The sequence below is a fragment of the Ambystoma mexicanum genome, chromosome 3q (genome assembly GCF_040938575.1).
Source record: "Ambystoma mexicanum isolate Mex_15411 chromosome 3q, UKY_AmexF1_1, whole genome shotgun sequence".
NCBI lineage: Eukaryota > Metazoa > Chordata > Amphibia > Caudata > Ambystomatidae > Ambystoma > Ambystoma mexicanum.
In genome coordinates, this window is record NC_090926.1 from 4,863,277 (window position 1) to 4,890,174 (window position 26,898).

The 26,898-nt window shown below is 47.6% G+C and overlaps 1 protein-coding gene across 9 annotated transcripts in view; it reads right to left on the reverse strand.

The window, feature by feature from the left end:
* Positions 1 to 26,898, reverse strand: part of TNRC6B (trinucleotide repeat containing adaptor 6B) — a 2,246,995-nt gene that overhangs the window by 1,068,145 nt on the left and 1,151,952 nt on the right. For all 9 annotated transcript variants that reach the window (XM_069652930.1, XM_069652926.1, XM_069652923.1 and 6 more), the window contains one exon: positions 18,840 to 18,995. In XM_069652930.1, the coding sequence (XP_069509031.1) occupies positions 18,840 to 18,995 (156 nt within the window). The remainder of the gene's footprint in view (positions 1 to 18,839; positions 18,996 to 26,898) is intronic.

Below are 26,898 nucleotides of genomic sequence, written 5' to 3' on the forward strand. Positions count from 1 at the left end.
CTCATGGCATATGCTTCTAATATGAAAAGAACATTAGATGCACTAGGGGTGGACTTAAATGATTTACATATGCGTCCCGGATATGTTAAAACAAAAAAAAGAGCTCTTTGAGCGTGCCGGGATACTCACTATTGATGAACTTACACAATTCTGGATTTATTCGGAGTATGTAAAGTATCCACGTAAAAGAGAAGGATGTGGTCTATATTTTCCCTGTAATATTGCAAGAAGAACAAGTTACTCTCTTACCTGGTAACGTTCTTTCGATGGGATGGTCCGACGACTTATTCCATATCTATGACAGTAATCACCACAGGTGTGCTGCTTCGGAAAATGTTCAGCTCCTGCATCGATGACGTCGATACGCTGTCCTCGAGGGCCTCCGTTGAGCTGACGTCACTGGATGTTATAAGTAAAACGCACGACGCACATAGCCTCAGTTGTAGTTTTTTCCCCAGATCGTGTGGCACCAAACCACTGCCAGTATGACGACAGAAAGGCTTGCGGAAACGTAAGCTGCAATCGCATAAGAAATTCTGTAGCGGGGCAGGTAGGGAGGGAGCGATATGGAATACGTCGTCGGACCATCCCATCGAAAGAACGTTACCAGGTAAGAGTAACTTTTTCTTCAAGGGGATTGGGTCCTCCATATCTATGACTCCCAAAGCAGTACCCACGTATGGAAGAGGGAAAATAATTTAGAATATAGAAATGTAGAATGCCCAATTAAATTGCAGAGTAAATGACCGCCTTGCCAAAGGCCAGATCCTGCCCATGGATAGAATCTAGGGAGTAGTGTCTTACAAAAGTATGGACCGAAGCCCATGTGGCTGTTTCACAGATGTTACGAATAAGAACGCCCCTCTGCAGGGCAGTAGAGTCAGCCATATCCCTAGTACAATGGGCCCGTAAGCCTACCGGAGGGTCCTTACCCGCCAAGCGGCAACATTCAGGAATTACCAAGATAATCCATCTAGACAAAGCCTTAGTAACAACTTGTCCCAAACGCCTTCCAGCGTAACCTATGAAGAGCTGATCGTCCATTCTGACCCGGGACATGTGTGAAATATAGAAACTTAAAGCTCTCCTAGGATCCAACCTATGGAGCCTCTCCTCTTCCTTACCAGGATGCAGAGGAGGATAAAATGCTGGAAGAATGACCTCCTGGCTTAAATGAAATTCCGAAACCACTTTCGGAAGAAAGGAAGGACGAACCCTAAGGACAACCCTGTCCTTATGAAAAACCGTGAAGGGTGGCTTAACAGAAAGTGCCTGCAACTCACTCAGCGAGAGGAAGTGACCGCAACTAAAAATACAGTTTTAAGGGTTAAAAGTCTCAAAGGACAAGAATGTAAAGGCTCAAATGGAGCACCCATAAGGAATTTTAGAAAAAGGTTCAAATCCCAACCGGGCACCTGGAAAGGGCTCACATTAGTTAGCCGTTTCAGAAACGGAGTAAAGAAATTTTGAAATAAGAACACCCCTCAGACGAGCGCTTACATATGGACAGCGCCACCAGGTAACCCTTAATGGTACCCACTTGCAGGCCCTTGTGGGCTAAAGAAAGCAAAAAAGACAGAACCACATGAATGTCACATGAAAAAGGATCCACATTATTAACCCTGCACCAGTCGCAGAACTTTCTCCAACGGCAACGGTACAGGGACTTTGTTGCAGGATGGCCTGCAACGAAGGGATGGCCTTCGGTGCAGGCCATCCCTGAAGATGTAATGGAGGTCGAAAGCAACCCCTCCATTACATCTTCAGGGAGGTCCCAATCCTTATACCTCAACCTTTCAGAAGCCAAGCGTGAAGGTTGAGGGATCTGACCTCTGGATGGAGAACCAGACCCCCCCCCCCCTCCCATGAGAGCAGATAGTCTTGGTAGGGAAGACTGCGTGGAGGGCAGATGGACAAGTCGAGAAGGTCCGGGTACCACGTCCACCGGGCCCATGCCGGAGCAATAAGGATCATATTGGAACCGAACCTCCGGAAACGCGTACAGTAGTGGGAAGGACCACTCCACCACAAACGCGTCCCCTAAGGCTCCTCTTGGAGGAAATTCCAACGAGCAAAACCTTTCGCACTTCCGGTTGACACTGGAGTCAAAGAGATCCACTTGTGGGGGCGAAGATCTCCAGAAGAATCTCCTGAGCCAGCTCCCACTCGTGAGAGATCGCGATCTGCCTGCTCAGAGCATCTGCCGTCTCGTTTTCGTCTCCGCCCAGATGAACTGCCGAGATCGAAATTTACTGCTGGATGGCCCAGAACCAGAGCTACATCGCCTCCCTGCACAGAGGAAGTTACCCTGCCCCCCCACCCCGCTTTTTGTTGAGGTAGTGCATGGCCACTCTGTTGTCCGTCAGAATCAGGACATTCTTCCCTCGCAGAGTCAGCAGAAAAGCCTTCAGGGCAAGCCTGACAGCCCTCGGCTCCAACAGATTGATATGGAGTCTGGGCTCCGAAGGAGACCAACGACCGCTGACTGTCAACTCGTTGGCATGAGCTCCCCATCCTGTGAGGGATCCCCCGTCACGATCGTCACCTCCGGCCAGGGTAGCCAAAATGGAGCCCCCTTCATCAAATTGCCTTCGACGGCCCACCACAGAAGCTCCTGGGCGACCGAGGGTGGCACCTGAACGGGGTCCGACATCCTGCCGGAGGACTGTGATCACTGCATCTTGAGAGCCCATTGCAGGGATCTCATCCGCAACATGGCCTCTGGCTCCAGAAGAATTCAGGATGCCATGAGGCCGAGCAACCTCAAGAACTCCAACGCCGGGAGACTCTGGGCATGTTGAAACTTGTGCACCATCTGCAGAATGTGATGAGCCCTCACCTGGGGAGGGAAACACTGCCCCAGGGATGTGTCGAGCACAGCTCCGATGTACTGGAGCCCCCGAGTTGGCGTCCAGTGGGACTTCTTTAAGTTGAGGGAGAAGCCTAGCCTGCGAAGGGAGTGGCAGGTGACGGATGATCCAGGACTTGCTCTGGAGAGCGCGCCCTGATCAACCAATCGTCCAGGTAGGGGTGGACGTGAATCCCCCCCCTTTCCTGAGATACGCTGCCACCACCACCATGAGCTTGGTGAAAACCCTCGGGGCGGAGGTCAATCCGAACGGCAGGACCCAAAACTGAAAGTGCGAGTCGCCAACCATGAACCTCAGGTACTTCTTGTGCTTGGGATGGATCGGCACATGAAAGCGTCCTTGAGGTCAAGAGACACCAACCAGTCCTGAAGATGAAGGGCCTGGAGGACTTGAGAGAGAGAGTAACCATCTTGAACTTGTCCTTCCTGAGTAGCTTGTTCAAACCATGAAAGTCCATGATGGGCCTCAATCCCCATCTTTCTTCGAAATCAAAAAATAAGGGGAAATACAATCCCTTGTTCCTCTCTGCTACAGGCACCAGTTCTATGGTGCCTTTCTACAGCAGGGATTTGATTTCCTGCGCAAGGAGCGGACCCGGACTCTTCAAAGAGATTCCTTGGTTGATTGTCATGGGGCCTCTGCCGGAAAGGAAGACAGTAGCCGTGGGCTATGATCTCCAGAACCCACACATGTGAAGTAATGGCACGCCATTCTACAAGATGCTGCGCCAGCTTTCCCCCAACCGGCGAACCATGGGACATGGCCTCATGACTGAGCTGAAGTGGCTGCGGCAGTGCCTGAGGGTAAAGAGGCAACTGCCTGAGCGGCTCAGGCACCTCGAGTACCTTGTTTTCTACCTCTGGCACTCCTACAGTGGCCCCTTTGACTTGCAACCCCTCTCGTTCTACCAAAGGAAGAGTAGTACTGAAAAGAACCTCCCCTCCATTGCTGTCCCCTAGGACGAAAAGGCAGAGGTTACCGAACTGCAGCGCTCAACAACTTCGCTGCAGCTTTGGAGGTCTGCAACCTCTCAAGGCTCTAGTCAAGCCTTGCTGCCAAAAAGATGTTCACCATCAAAGGGTGATTTTGAGAAGCCGGGCTTGCACATCAGGAGCAAACGTCGACTTCCGCAAACACGCAAATCTGCGCATTACGGTGCCTGCCGCCATGGACCGGCTGACACAATCTGCCATGTCCAGACCCGATTCACACATGGCATCTTTGCCATCCTGAACAAGATCAAGAAAGCCATCCCGTTCCTCCCATTCGGGAATATGTTCAGCCGCCAAAGAGACAATTCCACAGAGTATGAGTGAAACGTACTAAGGCACACACACAGTTGGCTGCCTGTAAAGCCATCCCCCCTGAAGAAAACACTTTCTTCCCCCAGCCATCAAAAAGTTTGTCGTCCCTATCAGGAGGGATGATGCGGTACGACGCCTGTTTTGCCGGGGCCATAGCCGCCTGCACCACCAAACTCTCCGGAGTGGGGTGCATAGTCAAGTAGCTGGGGTCGCTACTGGCAGGACGGTATTTTTCGGCAAAGACTTGCCCACTGCTGGAAACTCTCCGGATCAGTCCAAGCCGCAGCCACCCTTCTTTGCAAGGCCATATGGAATGGCAGTACCGGGTAAGTTGGTGGACCTTGGTCCAAGATGTCTGTCAGGTCATCCTGCAGAAAATCCCCTGGTGGCGAAGACCACCACAAATATTCTGTGACTCTCGACATGAGGCGCCGCTACGAGGATTCAGCATGTGTACCCGGCTCAGGCCTGCCAAACTGAACCTCCGGGGAGGTGTCTAGACCACTGGCGTCGTACAAAGACTGACGCAGGTCTTTTAACTGGCTATGACCAGATAATAGGTCATCAGGAACCTCCTCAGGAACCATACCATCATCAGACCCTTCATCCACCTCAGAAATATAGTCTAGAGGCTGGAATAAATCCCTGGATGAGGGCACGTGTTTGGACTTTCCACCTGTCTCCGGGGCACCTCTGAGAAATCCTCCTCGAAAGGCGTTGACGGAATAGTCATCGATGTCGAGCGTGGCACCGATGGCTTCGACACAGGCCTCAAGGGCAGAGCCCGAGCGTGTCCTTTGACAGCCTCGGCGCCGATGGCTTCCTCAGAGGTAGAGCCTCGAGAGAGTCCTTCGACGGTCTCGGCACCGAAGTCTTCTTCAAAGACCTCACAGGCTCCGACGGTCTCGATGGAGTAGAGGACCGGGACCTGGAGCGGGCATGGCTAGAGCGATGCACCTTGTCCGACCGGGACCTTGAAGGTTCCCGGTGATCGCAACGACCGGTCGAACCCGAAGGTGTGCGAACAGTGTCTCTAGCACGTTCTCTGCCGGCGTCTTTCAACGGCGCGGACGAAACAGAGCTCTGCGACTGAAAAATCGCCATCGTATCCTTAGGGAATGAATCCCATTATGCAGGAGTGGAATGCTTGGTGGGACAAGCAACCCGCTGACGGGCGGAGTCCTCGGACGAGGACAGGGAAGGCGACCGATGATGGCGCTTCCCTGAGTGCCTCGAAGAGGCAGAGGAATGGCAGGACCCACTCCGGGATCGAGACCCCTTGGACTTACGCCAACGATGCGGAGAGTCGCCCCTCGAATTGTCAGTCGAAAGCCCAGTGCAATTCGACTTCCGGGGCTTAGACACCTTACCGACAGAAAGCTTCTTCTTACGTTCCCGCAAGGCCTTCAAAGTTAACGAGTGGCAATCGTCACAATCGTCCGTGGCGTGGTCCTCACCGAGGCACCAGAGGTAGGCGTTGCGTGGGTCCGTCGGCGACATCTTGGAACCGCAGTCCCGACACTTCTTGAAACCCAGTTGCGGGGTAGAAGAAGACTTAGACATAAAAATCTTCACAAACAAACTGGTTCGAAGAACCAATAGAACAACTCAGAAGAACCGAGCCGCACCGAGATCCCCGAAACAAACATTTGCAGAAAAAACAGAACTGAGGCTACGGGCGTTGTGCGTCCTACTCCACGGAGGCCCTCGAGGACAGCGTATCGACATCATCGACGCAGAAAATTTTCCAAAGCAGCACAGCTGTGGTGATTACCTGTCAGATATGGAATACATCGGAGGACCCAATCCCCTCGAAGTAGTGCATTCAGCGCTGGCGTGGTGTGTTCTCTTCGGGGTAGTTTCAGAAGTAGTCTGGCTGCTGCATTTTGTATGCGTTGGAGTTTTTTTAAAAGTCGTTCAGGCATACCCAAGTATAGGCTGTTAGAGCAGTGTACTCTGGACATGACGAGGCCGATGATGGTTGTTTTATTGGCGAATCATAGGAATGGTAGGATCCTCTTTGCCGCTCGCAGGAGGAAGAAATATTTCCTGAGAAGAGCGTTGACTTGTGGCTCTAGGGTCGGATTGGTCAGATTGTTGTCCATCAGGACCCCCAGGTTTTTTTTTTCTTTACTATCGGCGAGGGTGCTGGTGTTGTCGCAAGTTCCCTTGGCCAAGGGATGAGGTGGTGTTCTCCTCCATTTTTTGTGACGGTCATTACTTCAGTTTTACCTGGGTTGATTTTGAGGCAATTGGAGTTCATCCAGATGAATACATTGCAGAGGCACTTTTCTAGCGTTGAGTTTATTTCCAGGTTGTCTTGTATTTTGAAGATTTGTGTATCGTCAGCATAGCTGGTGAGGCCGTGACTTGTGATGATTCTGATAAGTACATATAGGTAGCTGTTGAATAGTAGCGGAGAGAAGGATGATCCTTGTGGTACTCCACAGGTGGAATCTCTTGGGCTGGATTTGAAGGGTTTCATCCATACGGTTTCCGTTCTGTTAGGAAAGATTTTATACATAGTAGGGCGATGTTTGGTATTCCAAGTCCTTCTAATCTCGATATGAGGGTGTCGTGATTAACTGTCAAATGCTGCTGATAGGTCTAGGAGTATCAAGACAGAGCTGTTGTCCGAGTCTGCGTTCATTTTTAGGTCGTCCCATATTGAGAAGGCTGATTCCGTTCCTCCCATTGGTCTGAAGCCAACTTGTGTCTGGTCTAGTAGGCCGTGCTCTTCTATGAATTCTTGGGTTGTTTTGCATATGTACGTTTTGAGCAGCTTGGTTGTGTACGGGATGTTAGAGATGGGTCTGTAGTTGGAAAGGTCCTCTACGGTTCCCGCTGTATCTTTGAGTAGTGGCCCGACGTATGCAGATTTGAAGGCTTGTGGCACTTTCCCCGTTGCGATTGAGAGATACAGGACGTTCATGTGATATTCCATGGGTGCTCCTTGTTGAAGAATCGATTTGTATATGCCTGGCAGGCGGGGGTCTTTGGGAGACCCTGAGTATTTGCTTTCATTCACCCGTTTGACAAATGTCTCCACTGATATGTCTGGAAAGCTTGTTCTGGTGTTACTCCTGAATGTAGTTGGGTGGTCATAGTCAGACTGGGTGGTCTGCTTTGTTGGATGGTGGCGATTTTGTTTTTGAAGTGGTCTGCAAGGTCATTGCATAGTTTCGTAGATGGAGTTGGTGTGTTGTTGCATCCCGTAGAATTTTTAATTTCATTTATGATTTTGAAAGCTCTTTTTGGCTGTTTGGTGCTTCAAGGATTTGGTTGTCGTAGTGTTTCCTCTTTGTTTTTTGTTTTTCCTTTTTGTATGAGCGGTTGTGTTGTAGGAATTTCAACTTCTTTGCAGCGTTGTTTTGTTTTCTCTAATCAAGTTCTAGGCTACAGTTTTTCCTTTTCATGGTGCTGAGTAGTGGGGTGAACCATTTTGCCATTGCCCGTTTATGAGAAGGAATTGAAGGTTTTTCTTTGCCGATGTTGTTAAAATCCAGGAGTGCAGCAGGGCTACTTTTTTGCCCTGGTTGTTTTCTTCCATAAATGTTGGATGTGGTTTGCTGAGCTCCAGGAGTTCGATAAGGTTGGAGTTTTTGATAGTTCTCCAGTTTCTTTTCATGGTGATCGGTGGTTGGCTTGGTTGATTGTTTACTGGAATGGACATTTTGATTACAAAGGGGATGATGAGGTGGTCGCTCCAGAGTATTTGTATTGGGGGTGCAGTGGTAAGGAGTAGTTTGTTCACGAAGATTACATCAAGAGTATGCCCTGCCGAGTGGGTTGCTCCTTTGACTAGTTGTTGTAGATTCATTGCTGCTAATTGGCTGGTTCGAGACTTTCGTATGGTTGTAGTTTCTTCTTTGAACCAGATGTTGATATCTCCGAGGACGATCAGGTGATTGTGTTTGATGGCTAGGATGGCGATTGGTTCTCTGAAGGAGTCTACGAAGGTTGCATCATAGGTTGGTCTGTATATCAGTATGAATTTTAGGTTTGTTTTGGGGCTGACTGATAGACGTATGATTAGGGATTCGCATTTATCGATATTTAGTGGGTCTTCCAGTTTGATATCCAGGTGTTCCTTGTGAATGATGGCCAGTCCCGTCTCTCTTCTCCTCTCTCCCCAAACCCCCCCCCCAGCCTCCCCAGTGTTTTGGTTTTTCTGTTTGCTTGGACGCATTTGAAGTATTTAGGCAGGCAGTTACTGAGGGTGAACCTGTAGTTCGCGTCTAGTCATGTTTCTGTTACAAATAGGATGTCGATCCCTCTGTCGCAGAGCAGATCGTATATTTCCATGGCATGTTTGCACATTGACCTAGCATTGATTAGGTTGCAGTAGATCTTTTTGGTGTGGTTTGCTTGTTAGTAGTTCCTTGTTTTGGTTTGCAGATATTTGGCTGTGGTGCATCTTTATTGTAGTTGATGGGGGGGGGGGGGATGAGGATTAGCGAAGGCTGCATCTTCATTGAAGTGGTCTGCTAGATTGAGAGCTTGGCTGTTCAATAGCGGTGCTTCTCTATTCATGGTGGTTCGATGAAGATCCACAAAGGCGTCTTCTTCATTGCATTGGTCAGTTAGGTTGATGTTTGGGTTGTTGGTTATTAGAGCTTCGTCGTTTTGTCCGCTGTGCTGTGGGTGGTTTCCTTCTGTTCTTGTGATGGATGGGGTGATGGGGTCAGAGTTTACCGACGCTCTACCTGGGTGCGCCAGGGTGTTATTTGTGTGTCTTGATGTCTTTGTCGTTGGGGTATCCAGATTCAGGGGTTGTTGCGAGGTAAGGTGCGAGACATAAGGATTTTTCCCTTTGGAAGTTCCTTCTTGCCGTTTTGGTTTTTGGCAGGGTCTTTCCTTCATTTGCGGTTGTTGCTTTAGGGGTGTGTTGGATTTGTGCGTCTATTTCCAAGGTATCCTTGTCTTGTGCTCTTTCTCTGCGCCCCTTCCTGGTCCGGGGCATTCTGGTGCTCGAAAAGGGAAGGTGTAAGGGAGTACAGAAAAGCAAAGGTGTAAGAGATCTATGTTCATTCTATTTTAAGATGGGAGACGGGTGGGCAGATGTGTATCTAAGCAGATACAATCATAAGAAATACGATTACATTGAGTGATGTAGGTCTTCTGATGCTTGTGAAACTGCTTAGAATCACATGCTTTGCATAGACTAGCGAGCAGCAGCCGGAGACGATGGTGGGATGTGCACAGGAAAAGTAGCAAAGATGTCTTGGCACTGCTTTTCCCACCCGACAATCTGACCTAGAGTGTGTGTCTAAGCAGAAGTGTTGGGTGAAAGTGTGAACAGAACACCAGGTTGCTGCTTTGCGAATACAATCGAGAGGAACATTTGAAATTAATTCTATGGTAGGCCCTGTGCCCCGAGTAGAGTGAGCTCTAGGCGTAAAGGGTAGATCTCTCTTGGCAAGAGAGTAACACAGTGTGAGGCAATTTACAATACATTTGGAAATGGCTCATTTAGAAACGGCGTAGCCTTCTATACCAGCTGGCACAGAGAGAAAAAATGTGTTAGTCTTTCTCAGTGGCTTTGTTTTTTTCAAGGTAGATTACTGCCCTCTGCACATCCAGAATGTGGAGGCTTCTTTCTGCCCTAGTTAGTGTTGTTTTGGAAGAAAGTGGGAAGTTCAATTTACATGGAACGGTGAAATTAATGTTAGTGCAAAACGTGGGTGTGCGCTCAAACCACCTTGTCTTTGCGAATAGTTACAAAGGTATCCTGAACTGAAAGTGCCTGGAGTTCACCAACTCTCCTTATTGAGAAAATGGCCACTAGAATAGCCTTGTGCATGGGCTTAATGGGAGGCCCCATTAATCTGGTAAGGACAACATTCAAGTCCCATCCGGCAGTTGGGTTGAAAATAGGGCAATAAATGTTCTTCACCCCTTCCATGAAGGCCTTAATTACATGAATGTTCCACCATGAAACCTTGCTCTGGGACATTGTATACGCAGGGAGCAGGGCCAGGTGGACGTTTAGGGAATGGAAAACAAGTCACGAGTCTAATAGGAGTGTTAGATAAAGGACAATATCTTTAGGGGAGTAGTCAATGAGATCGACATTTTAAGTACTGCACCAGATAAAGCGCTACCGCTTGTTGGAGTAGCAATGTCTGGTGTTGGGGTTTCGTGCTTCCCAGAGTATGTCCATGCATCTCTGAGGGAGTTGAAGGTGCCCAAACTATGACTTCAGCAGCCAAGCTGCTAAAGTTGAGTGTTTGGGGGCACGGATTCAGTCTCTCTACCTGGTCTAGCATGTTGTACGGGTATGGCAGCATCCTGGGAGGGGAGACTGACATTTCCAAGACATGGGAGAACCAAAGCCGTCCAGGATCATTGCGACTGGTTTCTGGTGCATCTTGTGTACTATTCTGTTGAGGTTTCTGATGCATCTTTTGCACTATCCTGTTGAGGGGAATCGGGGGGGGGGGGGGGTGTGGGCAAATCTCCCGGACCATGTTATCCGGAGACCGTTCCCTTTGGTGCGTTTCTGTGGGTGCATGGAGGCATAATCTGGGCATTGGGCTTTCTCCAGAGTTGCAAACAATTCGATCTATGGAAAAACCCCATTCTGCAAAGACGTGGAGTAGAATGTGCTCTTGCAACCGCCACTCATGCTCTACGGGTAGGGGGGTGTCTCTGCTGAGCACGTCTGCCAGAAGATTGTATTCCACTGGAACATGGTGAGAGGAGGAACATGTGTTGAGTCTCCACTTCCAGATGTTCTGAGATAGTCTGGATGTCCCTGGAGAGTGAGTGGCCCTGTGTGTTCAGGTAGTACATAGCCGTGCTAGTGTCTGTAAGGACCAGAACATTCTTCCCCTGAAGGCGTGCTTGGAAGGCTTTCAGGGCTTTGAACACTGAAAGCAATTCCAAAAGATTGATGTAATTGGAAGCTACTGATGAGGACCACACGCGGTGCGCTGCCCGTTGACGGAGGTGAGCCACCCCTACAGAAATACGTCTGTGGTGCCAGTGGCCTCAAATGCGAGGGTGGTAAAGTTTTTCCCCTGCAGAACGTTTTCTCGTTGACCACCACTGCAAAGACTGAACGAGGGCTGTCGAAGCAACGACTAGATCGTGCCACTGGCCTAACACCATACCCTTGTTTTCCTGGAGATGGATGACTTTGATGGCGCCATTTTCCAGCAGGACCTGGGCCTCATCCAACAGGATGCACAGATGGTCTGGTGACAGTAGTCTGCTTATGGGTGGATGGTAGTGGAGTGACCTGAGGTACTCAATGCAGTACCTGTGGGCAAGTGTCTTCAGTACCCACTGCACTGATGTGATCCTCCCCCATGCGTGGGCAAACTATGTTAGACGTCCCCCGACCAGCGAAGTGTGGTGGGAGGGGACCCGTACAGTCGAGTCACTGAGGCGGAGGCCGGGAGCCTGTGGAAGCAGTTTCTACCCCTGCCTATTCCCCACCCTCCACCCCGACAAAAACCTCTTGTTGATATTGGAAATTACTAGAGGAGCCCTGTCCGGAGGCTGAGTTGGATCCTCCAGAACAATACTTTGCATGGGGAGAGTGGGCGAAGTACTGCCCTCGAAAGGTCCGGCAGCCACGCTGGACAAAGGGTTTAGCCGAGATCTGGCTGAGCGATTTCAGGGTCTCGTGCTCCTTCTTAGCAGTCTTCAGAGCATCAGTAAAATCCTTTTCTGAAAAAATTGGCGCCCTACACAGGTTTGTTGATCAAAGAAGCCTGATCTCTGGTTTGAAACGCAAATTATTCAACCGGGTGTGGCGTTTGAGCAGGGTTATAGTCTTTCACAGAAGGGGATTCTGACTAGGACAGCAGTACCTCGGCCGACTTACGAGTAGTAGTGACAACCAGGGAGTCCGGGATGGCATGGTTACGCTCACCTGGTATCCACAGGGACACCACCCAGCCGGGTTACTCGCTGGTATGCTTCTCAGCTTTGCCCTGATGTGATCTGCGGGGAAGGTTCAGCCTGAAAATACAGGAGGACTGTGTTCAAGACTGACCGACTGGGGTAAGTATCCTCCCTCCACCTCGTATGATTTCAGTCCCTCTGGCGCCCTCTCCTCACCTTGTGGTAGAATTAGGCATGCTCTCCGTCCTGCCTTCTTTGCAGGGGTGCGTTGTCTTTCATGGGCGAGTGCGGTCCAGTTACTTCACTGACGCCGGCCCGTTTGATATTGTTCAGGTAGGTCTTGTTGCTGTTCTTTAGTTTTGTTGCTATCCTGCATGCCCTTTTTTGTTTAAAATGTCTTTTTTCTCCCTTAGGTATGCGGACCTTCAGCGCAGCGAACTGGCTTGGTTGAGCCCTGCTGGTAAATGATGGAGAATTAAGAGCGCTATGATGCGGTAAGTAAGCGCTATGCGCAGCGCTGCAAAGTCTTGCCTTTACTAACCAGTGTTTTCCTTCCTTGTAGGTCGCGGTGTTCTTCAGCGCTAGTGGAATGTCCGGAGTGGTGCCAGCCGAGAGGCGACCAGCCAGGTAAGCCTTTTGAGCAGTTCGTAATTTGTACTTGTCTCTACTGCTTTCTTTAATGTTGCCTCTATCTTCCCCTTTCAGGTCGTTCTGTCCGGGAGGCGTGCAGATTCGAGGAAGCGGTTCTCAGTAGCTGTGATGTTTAAAGATGAAGACTGCAGGTAAGATGCTGCTGCCAATGATGTTCCTTTTGTCTCCTTGCAGGTCCTGCTTCTCCGAGGTTCGAGGGAATAGCTGGACACAGTGAGCGTCACGTGGCAAGCTGCAAAGTAACGCAAAGCATGAAGTCTTGCTCGGGTGTGGTTTAAATAGCCCCAACAAAATAGTCCAGGTAAAGTAGTCCCTAGGCTACCACACCCAAAACACTAGGCCGCATAGCTTGGTTCTTGGGAACCAAGCTATATGGATGCTTCCATGCTGGCTGACAATACAATAAAGTAGTTCCCAAACACATTGTTTTTCATGGCCCCATGAGGGCTTTTGAAGAGGATGCCAGGCTCTAGAGGCCCGAGTCCTGCTCCACCTGGCCAATGGGTTTGCCAGAGGGGGTTTTGGGCGAGGGTCGTGACAGGCATGGCCCCTGATGTAGAGCAGGTCTGAAGGAACCTGGTGGAACATTTCTCCACAAAGGGGTTCAACTGCACGCGTAAGCGATGGTGTGAGCAATGAAGGGGCCAGGTGCTTCTTGATTGAGTTCAACAAAGGAATGGCTTGGCTGACCGGGGTCTTTTCCTTAAGGATATTTTCTATGAAGTCCGAATCAGGGACGGCATTGTGTGTGGTAATCTTAAAGTGGTCAGCAGCTTTCTTCAGAGGGTTGATGATCATCATCTGGTCGTCAATAGGCGATGTGTTTTTAGGGTGGGAGGTGCATCCAGAAAAATGTCAGGGTCAGTGTCATGTGGCGGTGTGTGCCACGTGCCCTGATCATCCGCAAAGTTCCAGTCTTGGTCCCGATAGGTGAGATCCTGGCCACCCTCGCCATGGTCTTGGGCATAAGAAACAACCTGGCTAGGATCATCTGGTTAATCCACAAAGACATCAACATGGGGGTCCTGATGGGATTCCTCCAAGGAGGAGAATTAGTCACCAGGTGAGTGGAGCCTCTGGGACTTACGCGGGATGGGGCACGGGTCCACATTCCCATGCCTCTTCAAAATGTCCTCGAACTGGCCTGAGAAATGAATGAACTCGGCCATCTTTTTGATACAGGCCTCAAAATTGTCCCTGGTCCATTCAGAGGAGTATGGAGGGGGAAATGGCTGTGCAAGAGGAGCTGGGTCATGATGTATCGCGTTAGAAAGGAGGAGGGGAGGCCGGAGAATAGCCCTCAGGCAAAGATGGGTCCGTCCTGGGGTCCAAAACTGGCTAATTGGTCATAGAAAGCTTCTCCCGTAGCTTTGTGAGTGTTTTCACCGAGTGGATACGTTTCGGCATGCCTTTCTGCGCTGCCGCGTCTGTTGACGCTATAGATTTAGTACCATGCATAGGCTACACAGGCAGTTGCGCAGACGGTGCTGAACCTCGAGGTTCGGAAGGCTCAGTCGAAGACTTGGACAGGCCTGTGGGCATGGAAACTATCCTCGAAAGGTCAGCTGGGGGGAGTTTGGGGGTTGTGTGCTAAGAAGCATGTGATGCGCGAGTATCCCTGCCGCTGGGATGTGACTTCCCCATAGCACTGGTGGCGGAATGCCAAGAGCTCCACAAAGTAAGATCAACAGCTTCTGAATTGTAGATGCGGCTGCTGACTGATTCCTCACCTGAGGCGACAGCACTGGTGGGGGAGTGACTCACAGCCTGCACGGCATAGGCCACCCATCGTTTTGTATGCCTGTATTTCAGGGCCTCTGGAGGATCGAGCTTACAGGCTTTACACAAACACTTGTCGTGGTCACGAGGGAGACCCAGATTACATCTGGGGCGGGTGTCCTTACAAGGGAATTTGGTGTAGCAAGACAGGCAAAATTAAAAATGAGTCCTCTCCATAGCAGAGGGAAGCAGCAGCCAGAACAAGAGAAAGGGCAGAGAAGGGGTAAAGGAAAGGCATTCTCAAGAGAGGACTATGAAACAGGGTCCACCTCTCCATAATGTAAAGGCTAGGCCGGAGGGTCAAGGCCAAGTGGGAACAGTCGCTGATCAGCCCTGGATGGAAAGTCGGCAGACCGGGCCAGTTGCCAAACAGTCGTTGAGTAGCTGTCTAAGGCAAGCAAAACCACCAAAGACAAGTGAAGTAGCAATATAAAGCCTTACAAGCTCGGCATTAGGTGCAACCAACTAGGTAGGTGGGAAAAAACAATCTGGTGGGAACTCAACGCACAAGGGATAATTGGTGCACTGCATGTCACGTTAGGGAAAGTGTTATAATCGTGCCCATGTCGACGACCCTTTTCGATCTTTGAAAAAAAGATCGAATACTCCACGATTACCACTAGATGTCGGACTATATGCACAGCATGTGATTCTAAGCAGATTCACACGCATCAGAAATAGAATTATACCCCTCCAAGAATATTTGAGGAAAGAATTTTGGGGGTCAGGAAAAAGTTGCCTACATGGTAACTTTTTCACAGTGAGATTATCACCTGGAACCCAGCATTATATGTCAAGGGTGTTCACCAATTCGACTTCTGACATGTATACCAGCACATGAGTTTCACGTCTCGCTGTGAATAACAATGCAAGCCAGTTCATTTAATAATGTCTTCTGCAGTAGACGCAAGATCTTGATTGTGTATGCCTGGTGGCGAAACGCATTGGCACGCAAACGTACCAGTTTACCAATATAGCGATAAAACAAAACCTGTGGCAAAACGCTGTCAAATTGAATCGTGGATCTACGAGCATGTAGCGACCCATTTTAGCAGTCTGTAGATATGAGGTAAGAATTACACAACAGAACCGTTCTCATGGAGGTTGCTAAAATGACATGCGTTAGATGCCACCACTCTGGCTCATCACGCACTATGGTTTACCTTTACAGGTCAACTAGGCAGCCTCACTTCATATAGCTATATGTCCCAAGTGAGACAGAAAATCATCCACTTGGTGAGTAAAACTATAAAATGTATGCTATGACAGATGTACAAATGTGTGTCTGGGTACCCACGGGGGTAGAGAAAAAAAATGCCCTCTTTTACATGTCTTTCTATGTTCCCTTATACAAGTCACACCTAGTAGCTGCCTGAATGACTTACAGCAAGACGAAAAAACTAAGTGGAAAGTGATAGGAAGCTGGCAATCTTATATCGATCCTTAAGAAAGTGGAAGAGAAGTTAATATAAAATCTGCTTAAACTGGTTGACTGTGGACGGGATGCCCAGTAATCAGTGGTACACCCCCACATCTAAATAACTGGATTTAGTTTTTTTATAAACTGACCATGGACAAGCAGATGAGAGGGAGCAATAAAGTTTGCAATTTGTAAATCCCTCTGTGCACAACCTCTGGCCTATGACGCAAGTATTGTATTTATAATCCCATTCAGTTTAGCAAACTTGCTTTCTTGAAGTCGGCTAGATTGAGATTTTAGGGTTACCCCACGGATAGGCAACCTATAAGGGAAGGATGGTTTTGTTGAAGGGTTATGAGAGCTATTAGCTGGTTGAAGCTGTGAGTAGATGGTTGGACCACCATTCCTTTTTGTAACCAGTAGCTATCAACAATCGGATATACATTGGCTGTTTGAATGGCGCTGTTCCTTACCATTGGTGAGCTTGGGTTTTGCTCCCAGCCTGAATCTTGGATAAAAAGAGAGTTCCTGCAACTATTCATCAGATCACCGCTGGAGCCAAGACTTCTACGAAGAAAATAAGACTGCTGAGGAGCCAAAGATGACCACTGCGGCTGATCAGCATTGGCACCAGAGTTGTCCTGGTGAAGCCCTGCTCCTCTGTCCCGATTTCAAGGCGGCCTTCACTGGTGCTTTAACCACTGGACCAGTGGGAACAACCAGTCTCGACCCCTGCTGGAGGATCAGTGCCTGCCGAGCCTTATGAAGTGTCCGGGAACTAACCGGTGTAATGACCAGCTTTCTCTCCTGGCTACCTCGCTGCAGACATCACTGTTCCGAGTAGAGCCTTGGAAATTTGCAGATCTTCAGCTTGTGCCACAGGTAATCTCCTGCATTTTCAGTTTTCTCACTCCAAGAGAAGCTGTGCTGGGCTTGGTCCTGCGTTTGCAGCTGGATGATCGCTTGACACAGCCTGCTTGTGGTGACCATTGTTGGATCATATATTTGCGTCCCTGCTGTGCCTGTGGCAGTCTTGTCACACAGAAGCTCATTTGGGTCTTCAACTGGAAGCTGGGCGGAAAACATTCCCAAGCAACATATCCAACCAAATCTAATTACTGCAAAAAAAGTATCTCTTGTCTAGACACTCGTGAACGAACCAGTATAACAATCATGTAATGAAGTCTGGAACCTACACAAGTTGAATCGAAAATCTCTGAGGTGTGGGGGAGGGAGGAACCTATATACCGGTTTCCCCTCCCCAGCCCCCATGTAGGTTAACAAGGGCTTAACATACAGACCCTAACTCATTCTGAACAGATCTTTGGTTCTAAAACCTGGGTGAAGGATCTGTTCCTAGGACCATCCCAGTGTGTTGGATTCGGTCGTCCTAATCTGAACTTTATGAACTTTACTTAAACCTTTACCCAACTTTGTGACTCTTTCACTGCAAATCTGTCAATAAACCTACCTAAAGCGTGAATGCTTCTGAACTGGTGACTTAGCAGAAGGGGAAAAACAATCTTCGCTTTGAACTTTAGAAGAGTATTGCCTATTTCGATGAATTGGACCACTAACCGGTGTTGCACTGGTGACTGATTTAAAAGTTATTCCCTCTCATCTAAGGCTGAATGTTTTAGTGTGTTTCATAAAGGTTTTGCATGGCAATATTTGCCTAGTTTTTTTTATCTGCTTACTGTGAAAACTAAAAGCCTAATTAACAATTTTATTTTTATACTTACCGGCCTAACTGTAATTACTGATGTTGCTATGTGTGGACTCATTGTAGCCCTAGCCAGCTCTCAAACCCTTCCTGGGAATAAGCCTTGCCGCTCTGCCACTACACCTGGATTGGGTTTGACTAACCACTCAGTGTCTTTCCAGTTCACCATAATAGGGTGGACACCCAAAATCCTTCCACCAAAGCTGATTTTGGAAATCAATCTCAACACCCTCTCCTTATTGTTTGCTTTCCTATAATCTCCATTTAATATTTAACTTCCATTCCCAGAAGATAAATAAAGATTGTTGTCTGGACATTCACTTATTACATGTTAAATGTATTACTTTGTATTGTGAACTGTGCTGATCCCGTCCAAAGAGTTGCCCTTGGCTGCCCAGTTATTGCCACTAGTGGGCAAGCTTGAAGGAAACCATTGCCCAGCTGTGGCTCAATTCCATTCACTCCTAACCACAAGGCCAAGATAAACCATATTAAAACTCACATGTTCTAGGTCATGGCATCAGTGGGAAAACCATCACTAATCTTTACATTAGTTCAACTATTATTTTTTAAACTACCATTTTAACTTTTTTTAACATAATGAAGCAAAACCCGGATACCTCATTTTATATTTTTAGTTCTTTTGCCCCACTCATTTTCCTATCAGTCTGAAAATATTGCTGACAAACCGAAGCATACACATACCATTGGTAATCAGCCAAATATCAGGGTATGCCTCCTTATTCAATTATATGCATTGTTTTGGGTAAGAACCTACACCAAAGTACACAAATATTGCTGCCAACATTAAGAAAATGCAAGGTTCCAAATTCCATTTGTCCTTTCACAAAACTGAAGAATACACCCCTGAAAAAACAAAGGAATGTTGTCCATAGCGTGACGGACCAAAGTTAAGTCATCAAAATTGTTTATGCAATGGTCTCACTCAGAATTCAACTTTGCTGATGATGCAACATTTCTGTGTGTGTCTTCGAAAAATGTTTTTGCTCCTACATTTCAAATTCAAATCCATGTCAGAAAAGACAATGAAGATCACAGTGCTTTGCGTGGGGCATTGTGGACTTTGTAATCTTGTAGAATTAGGTTACTAAAATCTGACCGATGCTTGTTACTATTTGAAGAAAAATAGAAACTTCCAGACTCAAACCTCAGATGGGGTGACAATAGACAGTATGCCAATTTATGACCAATTCAAACTAGAAAAACGATCTACTTACCAGGTTTCATGGAGTTGGGAGCACTGTTGGGTGCAGCTCCCCACCCGGGAGTTGGAGGTCCAGAATCGTCACCATCGCCCCACCCAGATGTACTCTCTGTGGGCTCGCCCCATGCTGACGTTCCATTGTCTGTTGCAGACTTGTTCTTCCCCCAGACTAGAGAGGAAAAACAGGAAGTGTTCGGTAAACGAGCCAGACATAACCGCATGGAGCAACTCTTCGGAGGGGGTTGGTGGTTGGGGAGGGAGCGGGGTGGGGTTACTGACAGAAAACAGATTAAAAGAAAAGCTCCAAGTCATGGCCAAGGTGATTAAAGTAGCCAATGCAACACAGCAACAAGCATGAATAGGAAATTACTCACCAGTGACTGTTGTACTAGTCCATAGACCCTTTTTGCCATACTTTCGGGACATTCCCTCCTATGGGATGGAAAGGTGTTTTTTTTGTAGCATCACAGAAAAATGTCATTTCTTTTGTATTTTTTACACTGGGTTATGTACAGGTGCTACAACAGGCCCTGCCACCCCAAGCACCGGGCCTGAACTATCGGGCCTTTTTCCATTCGCTGAGGTTGAGCTTCCACTGCAATTATTTTAGTGGGTGAAAGGCAGTCGTAGGGAGGAATTAGGAGTACAGTAGTCATTGCTTTGAGTAACATTTCCTTAATATTACGCTGCGTTCCCTTTCCTCCAAACGTTTGGCATATTCACAAGCATGCATCTACTACCTTTAGGTGGAAGATCCCAGGATCCATTTGAACTGTAATGCTTCCTCAGGACAGCTTGTCCAAACTGTGAATCCACCTTTGAGCTTCGGTCAAAGCAGTGTTTGAGGAACGATGGAGGAGCCCGCAAAGCAACCTCTGCAATCCGATCCCAAGGCACGTACTCTTGACAGGCAACAGATGCTGCACTTGCCCTCACCAAATGAGGATGCAGGCTTTTAGGTTGAGGCAGTTTTTGAATCGCCTAGGACTCTACAATACAAGAAAGAACACTTCTCTACATCATCCAAAGTGGTGATTTACATTTACTAGCTGTTAGGATTTTCCAAAACCTTTGGCTTTATTTTACTACCTTGGAAGCCATGTTGAGCAAAAAAAAACTGGAAGAGAAACCTATTGATTGATGTGAAACGCCAACACCAGCTTTGGTAAAAAGTAAGGGTGAGTTTGGAGAACCACCTAATATCTATGGAACACTATAATCGGTTCTTCAGCTGAAAATGCTTACATTTTACCTAGCCATCTGCCTGACAGGATTGCTATAAGAAAAGCAACTTTCCAGGAGACTAGCTTGATGACTAATGAGGCCATAGGTTCGAAAGGTTTGTGGCAAAGGGCAGATGCTATTTGGGATGAGGAGGCCTAACAGAAGGAAAAAGGTGACCAAGTCCATCACAATGCAGTTTAGCCAGGTGAATTACTATTTTGACTCCAGTCCAGGAGTATTTGGAGAAATTGCACGTTTTTCGGTGGGAGAGCACATTTAGGGAACTGTTGCCCCCTGGTGACATTTTCCCAGGCAAATTCATCACTCGATACCAAGAAATAAATATAACGTCATCCAACGAAGCATTCAGCAAATTCTTTTCTTTTTATAGACTTCAATAATATAACCGGAGCCCATTTGCTCTTGTATTGCGATCTTGTGAAGTCCTTTCTTGCAGCTTGAACGATTCGCATATTGTCATCTGAGAGAGCAAGGTGCCAAGCACTAATGGTCCGATTACAGGTACCAGGCCGCTAAGATCAACGATTATGGGAAGGGGTGCTGAATTTGGCCTCTTTTGGCTTCGCAAGTTTGGGAGAACTGGATGGCAAAGGGGTTCTTTTGACAGGTTCATCGAATCTTAAAACCAGAACATAAATGGTCACCAGGGAGTTTTATCTGAAATTTAGGAGTATTGAAGGCTGCAAACCATAAACATTGATTTTTTCGGCCTATTTGGTGCAGCCTTCAATATTCACAAATGTCACTATTTCAGGAGGGGGCCGGGAGGGGGGTGTTCACCCCAATCCCGCCTAACAACCATTCCCCACCCAGCTCACTCTTTAAAAAGGGGAAGTGGGGGTTTACCCCCCCCCCCCAAACCTTTGCCTGCCCCCATCCCACCACACACAAACACAAACACCTACCTTCACCACGGCCCCTTCACATTACGAACATTCTCATTTAAAACACACACTTAGCTGATGCGGCCGGTCAGCACCTGCGCACACTCGTTGAGTGACTGGTTGCTTTAGAAAGGCAGCACTAAGCGGTCTTTCTGAAGCAATTCTTTTTAACCCAAAAAAAGATATTTTCACTCCACACCAACCATGAAAATTACCGAGCACTGCACCACTTACAGGAACTTGCATAGACTGCAATCAGTAAGTGGGGGGGTGGGGAATAGGGTGGTGAGGAGTACGCCATCATGGACTCCCACTTGTTTGAGTTGGTGGCAAATACGTCCACTTGTGGAATCCCCAATATGAGAAGAGGCACTTGATCACTTCTGAACATAGCTCCCATTCGTGAATGTTTTCCGTTAGATTACTTAAGCAGACTCCCTCTTCATTGGATACTCCCGGCAAAGATTGCTAAAAGACACATTTTGTGCTACATGGCCAACTCCTAATTATGAACTGCTAGACAGATAGGTTGTCTTGATTCCATGCCGCCCTGTTTGTTGATATAAAATATTAACACAGTTGTCCGTTTTTATTAAAAAGTTCTTGTTCTAAATGCTTGATAAGGTGGCCTTTAGAGGCAGTGACATCGCTTTAAATTCTAGAAAATTGATGTGCTGATTCTGATACTCCAGGGACCAAATGTCAGACACCTGGAGGAGATCCATGGTTGGCTGCCTAACCTAGGAGGGATGAGTCTGTGGTAATACCGACCAGAGAAGTGAGATCAGCAAAGGGCACACCCAGTAGTAGGTTGGGAGGATCGAACAACCAAATCAAGTCCCGAATAATATCCTGAGGAATTAGAATGTGTGCTCTTTGGATTGGAAGATTGAGTCCACGAATCTTAGCACCATCTGCGACCTGCACATTTTCAGCACAACCTGCGCACACGAGGCAATAAGACGGAGTAGCCTGTTAAACCACCAAATGCTCATAGTGAGAGAGTTTAAGAACAAGCATGTGTTCTTGAGGTCCGAATCATTCTGCCATTGGGAATATTTTTGCTGTTAGAGTATTCCAGCAGAAGATTATGTCCTCTAATGTCAGAGCGAAAGTCATGTGCAGTAGGTATTTGAAGACCAGCTCTTATATGCGGGGACAGTGCCATCACAAGCACGTCATCCAATTGACACCTTGGAGGCGAAGGAAGGTTGCGAATGCCGACATTTTTGTGAACACCCTGGGTGTACAATAAAGGTCAGAGGTAAGCCCTCCATACTGGAAGTGAAGTACCCCTATGGCGAAAAGTGGAAAACAGCAGTGAGAAGGCCAACGTGGAAGCAAACATCCATCAGGAACACTACACAGATCCACTCTCCCTGTTGAAGAGCATACCAAATCTGGGCCAGAGTCCATATTGAATTCCTCTATAGGTAGATGCAGGTTGAAATCTTCCAAATGGTGCGGAGGGCCGCCTTGTTCGATTTTAACACTGCAAAAATCCTAGAATACAACTCAACCTCTTTCTGGCAATGGTACATCCTCTATGTATTTTATCTCGAGATTTCTTTGCTCAAGGAAGACTATGCAACATGCATTAGGAGAGTTTGCCAAGACAGAAGGGGATAACCTGTCCTGAATTTTAGAGGGCAAGTAAAGCCTTCAGCGTCACTTCCTCTGCTTTTTACTGATTTGTTATGGGGTAAATGATTAGTCCTTCAGACTATCAGTACTGGGAAACTGTTTCCCTTTCAACTTTTTGAATATTGCACACAACATACTATATGCAGTGCAATGGGGATACTTTTGAATCATCCTTGCATTTACACCTGGGATTTTTGGTTGCTTCTATATGTACCTAAAGACAAGCTGGTGACAGTAATGTTCTATTTAAAATGTTTGTCTTCTCTAGCGTGCACATTCGCGTTTACCGCCTGCAGCTACTAAGAGTGGCTAGAGCCCCAAAATGGCCTCACCACGAGACTTTCACTTGTTCTTTGTTGACATGGTTTGGCCTTCTTCCTGCCTTGCCAGGAAATCCCATATACGGTCATATACTTGCCTGGGAAAGGACTCGGAGCAGACGTCGAGGAGTGATGTTCCCTCCACTACAAGGGTCACTGCTCCTTCGCAGAACCGCTGAAGATCACCTACAAGACAGTGCTCTTCCAAGACAGCAGCCGAAGTTGCTCTCCAGGCCTTTTTCCAACGGGTCCATGGTGTACTCGTGGGTCTTGCAGCTGGTCATAATACTTGGCTTCTTCAAGGATCTCTCTAGAGTGGGTGCTTAGGTCCTTTTGTTTTCCAAAAAGTCAGGTAAGAGCTGAAAACCCACTAGCCAATGACACATCTGACACACAGACACACACAGAACACCCTCCATCCCCCCTCCCCAGCAGTGGTTCAAACAGGGCCCCTGGTGGCACAACTCATGAATACCACCTGGACACACCGAAAACAGTTTGTGGATTGGGACCAGACAGTCCAAACCCACCTCCTGGAAGCAAACACCCATGGCCCTGCAGTAGCTGGTCAAAGGCCTCTGCTTTCACGGGCACTGGAAGCCCAAATAAGGATGTTCCTGGCCTCTCAGGCCAGGAAGAAGGGTTAAAGACAAGAAGGGACAAACGAAAAGAAAAAAAAAAAATGCGGCACAGCCCTGTTTGGACATTAGCCACAGTTGGTAGCCAAATGCGGTAAACACGGAAAGGCTAAAGAAAATTACTCCAAAAATTACGAAAAAGTAACTGCTGCCACCAGATTGTCCCTTAGGCACAACTGGGGCAAAACTAAAAGTGTACCCCATTTTACTGCATTGAAAGATGTAGTCTACAATGATACAAAGTTACCAAAGTGATAAGTTAATAAACGTCGTAACAAAGTATAAAGACTAAGGGGAAACAATGTTTCCCAGTACGGACAGCCTGAATGATAGGTAAGTTTCCCTAGCCATCAACCATCATCCACAAGGACCAGTATGGTAAGAGTGGCCTGGGTCAGGATTAGAGCAACTACTCTACCCTAGACTCTGAGCCACTTACCAAACCCAAAGTAAAAAAATGATTGCATTGTATGATGTTTAGATTGCACTGATAGGCCTCTCTCCCACTATACAGGTACCTCAAATCTAGCAGGGGCTTCGTCCCCAGTCTGCATTGTATGACATTTAGATTGCACTGATAGGCCTTTCTCCCACTATACAGGTCTCTCAAATCTAGCAGGGGTTCCGTCTCCTAATTGCTTTGTATGATGTTTAGGTTGCACGGATAGGCGCCTCTCCCACCAAACGGGTCTCTCAAATCTAGCAGGGGCTCCGTCCCCAAACTGCATTGTATGACGTTTAGATTGCACTGATAGGCCTCTCTCCCACTATACAGGTCTCTCAAATTTAGCAGGGGCTCCGTCCCAAAACTGCATTATATGAGGTTTAGATTGCACTGATAGGCCTCTCTCCCACTGTGCGGGTCTCTCATATTCAGCAGGGGTTCTATCTCCTACTTGCATTGTATGATGTTTAGGTTGCACTGATAGGCCTCTCTCCCACTTCGCGGGTCTCTCAAAGTTTAACAGGAGCTCCATCTGCAAATTGCACCGTGTGGTGCTTAGATTGCGCTGGTGGACGTCTCTCCCCACTGTGCAGGTCTCTCAAACTTAGCAGGGGCCTTGTCTCCGAACGGCACTGTGTGATGTTTAGATTTCACGGATAGGACTCTCACCCACTATACAGATCTCTGAAATAATCTAACTGCGCTTAGTTCAGTACTCTACCAATCCCAGAAACCCACCACTACCTAACCCAACTAAATCCCATACCAGCAGACCGTTAACACCCTAACACCCCCCCCCCCACCGACAGTGCACCCTTAGGAAACATACCCTACCCACCGACAGAAGAAAACACTGAGCCAGAGAACACCCCAGCATATCCAGAGAAGGGAAACCGAGGTCACTGCGACCGCACAGCAGAGAGGACCTACTACCATACCACACCTGCACCTAGACTGGAAAATGGCCCGTACCAGAAAAGGACGCCGAGAAAGAGAACAAGATCGTACAACAAGAGACGCGAACACACAAACACCAACAGAACCCACAAGAAACAGCCTCACTGGAAGAAAACACACCTAAAACAGCCACAACCGGAACAAAATCCACAAGGGAAAAATCCTTCTACCTCACACCTTACCTCGCAACAACCACGGTACACTGACACCCCAACACGGAAACCTCGAAACATACAAAGAATGTCCTGATACATGCGGAAAAAAGACGGGGGCACTCAACAAGAGTGTGGGAGGGCTCCGACCCCATTACCCCTTACATTACAAGAACAGAGGGGCAACATCGATTTCCACTACATCCCGCACAATACGGCGAAGTACCAACAACCAGCAATGCCACCTCCCACCCAACAATCGGACCCAATGAAGAAACCACCGCTGATCATCATCCGAGTAGCATCACAGCAGAAACACCCAAACTAATCAGCCCCGTTATCAACTCACTAGACCGCTTCAATGAAGAAGCAGCTGTCGCCGTTCTTCATCCTACCGACATCATGCGTAAACTCAACGAACAATTACAAATTCGAGCAACAAATAACCTCAAAACAAAATCTCACCCAGAGAATCCAGTGTAATCTAATAAACGCAAGGTCAATGTCCAAACACTCAACAGAAATATACAACCTCCTATCAGAAGGAGGCATAGACATCCTATTCGTAACCGAAACATGGCTAGACAACTACAAGATCATCCTCAACAACTGCCTGCCTGAAGACTTCAAATGCATCCAAACAAACAGAAAATCCAAAAGAGGGGGGGGACTAGCGATCATCCACAAGGAACACCTGGCCATCAAAATGGAAGATCCACTAAACATCGATAAATGCGAATGCCTAATACTACGACTTTCAGTAAACCGCAAAACCAACCTGAAATTCATACTGATATACAGACCACTAACCTACGATGCGACTTTCGTTGACGCTTTCACTGAAGCAATCACCACCCTAGCCATCAAGAACAATCATCTGATCATCCTCTGAGATTTCAACATCTGGTTCGACGAAGAAACCACGACCACACAAAAATCCTTAACCGCCCGACTAGCAGCTATGAACCTACAACAACTAGTCAAAGGAGCAACCCACTCAGAAGGGCACACTTGACCCAATCTTCGCCAACAAGGATCTCATCACCACGGCACCCCCAATTCAAATACTTTGGAGCGACCACCTCATTATTCCGTTCATAATCACAACGGCCGCTCTGACAAAAAAGCAACAAGAAAAGCAACCCATCATGATGAAAAGAAATTGGAGAACCATGAAAAAACTCCAACCTAAGCGAGCTCCTAGAACTCAGCAAACCACAAGCATCAACCGTGGAAGAAGCAGACCTAGACAAAAAAGTTGCCCTACTTCATACCTGTATCGAAAAAACCCTTGACGACATTGCCAAAGAAAAGCCCTTCACCCCATCACGCAAGAAAACTACAGCAAAATGGTTCACCCCACTACTCAAAGCCATGAAAAGGAAAACCCGAAAACTAGAATCGGAATGGAGTAACACCACCACCACCACCGCAAACAAATTGAAATTCCTACAACAGATCCGCGCATATAAAAAGGAAATACAAAAAGCGAAGAGAAAACATTACAACCGAATCTTCAGAGCACTAAACGCTCAAAAGGAACTATTCAAAATCATAAACGAAATAAAAAATCCACCGGCCTGCAACAACACGCCAATCCCATCGATGAAACTTTTGCGAGGACCTTGGAGACCACTTAAAAAACAAAATAACCTCCATCCAACTCACCATACAAAACAGACCAAGCGTTCACAGCTCAAACCCCACCGACAGACGAGGAACACGCAAACAAGCTACGAAACTTCACAGAAATATCAGTTGAGGCTTTCATCAAAATGGTAAACCAA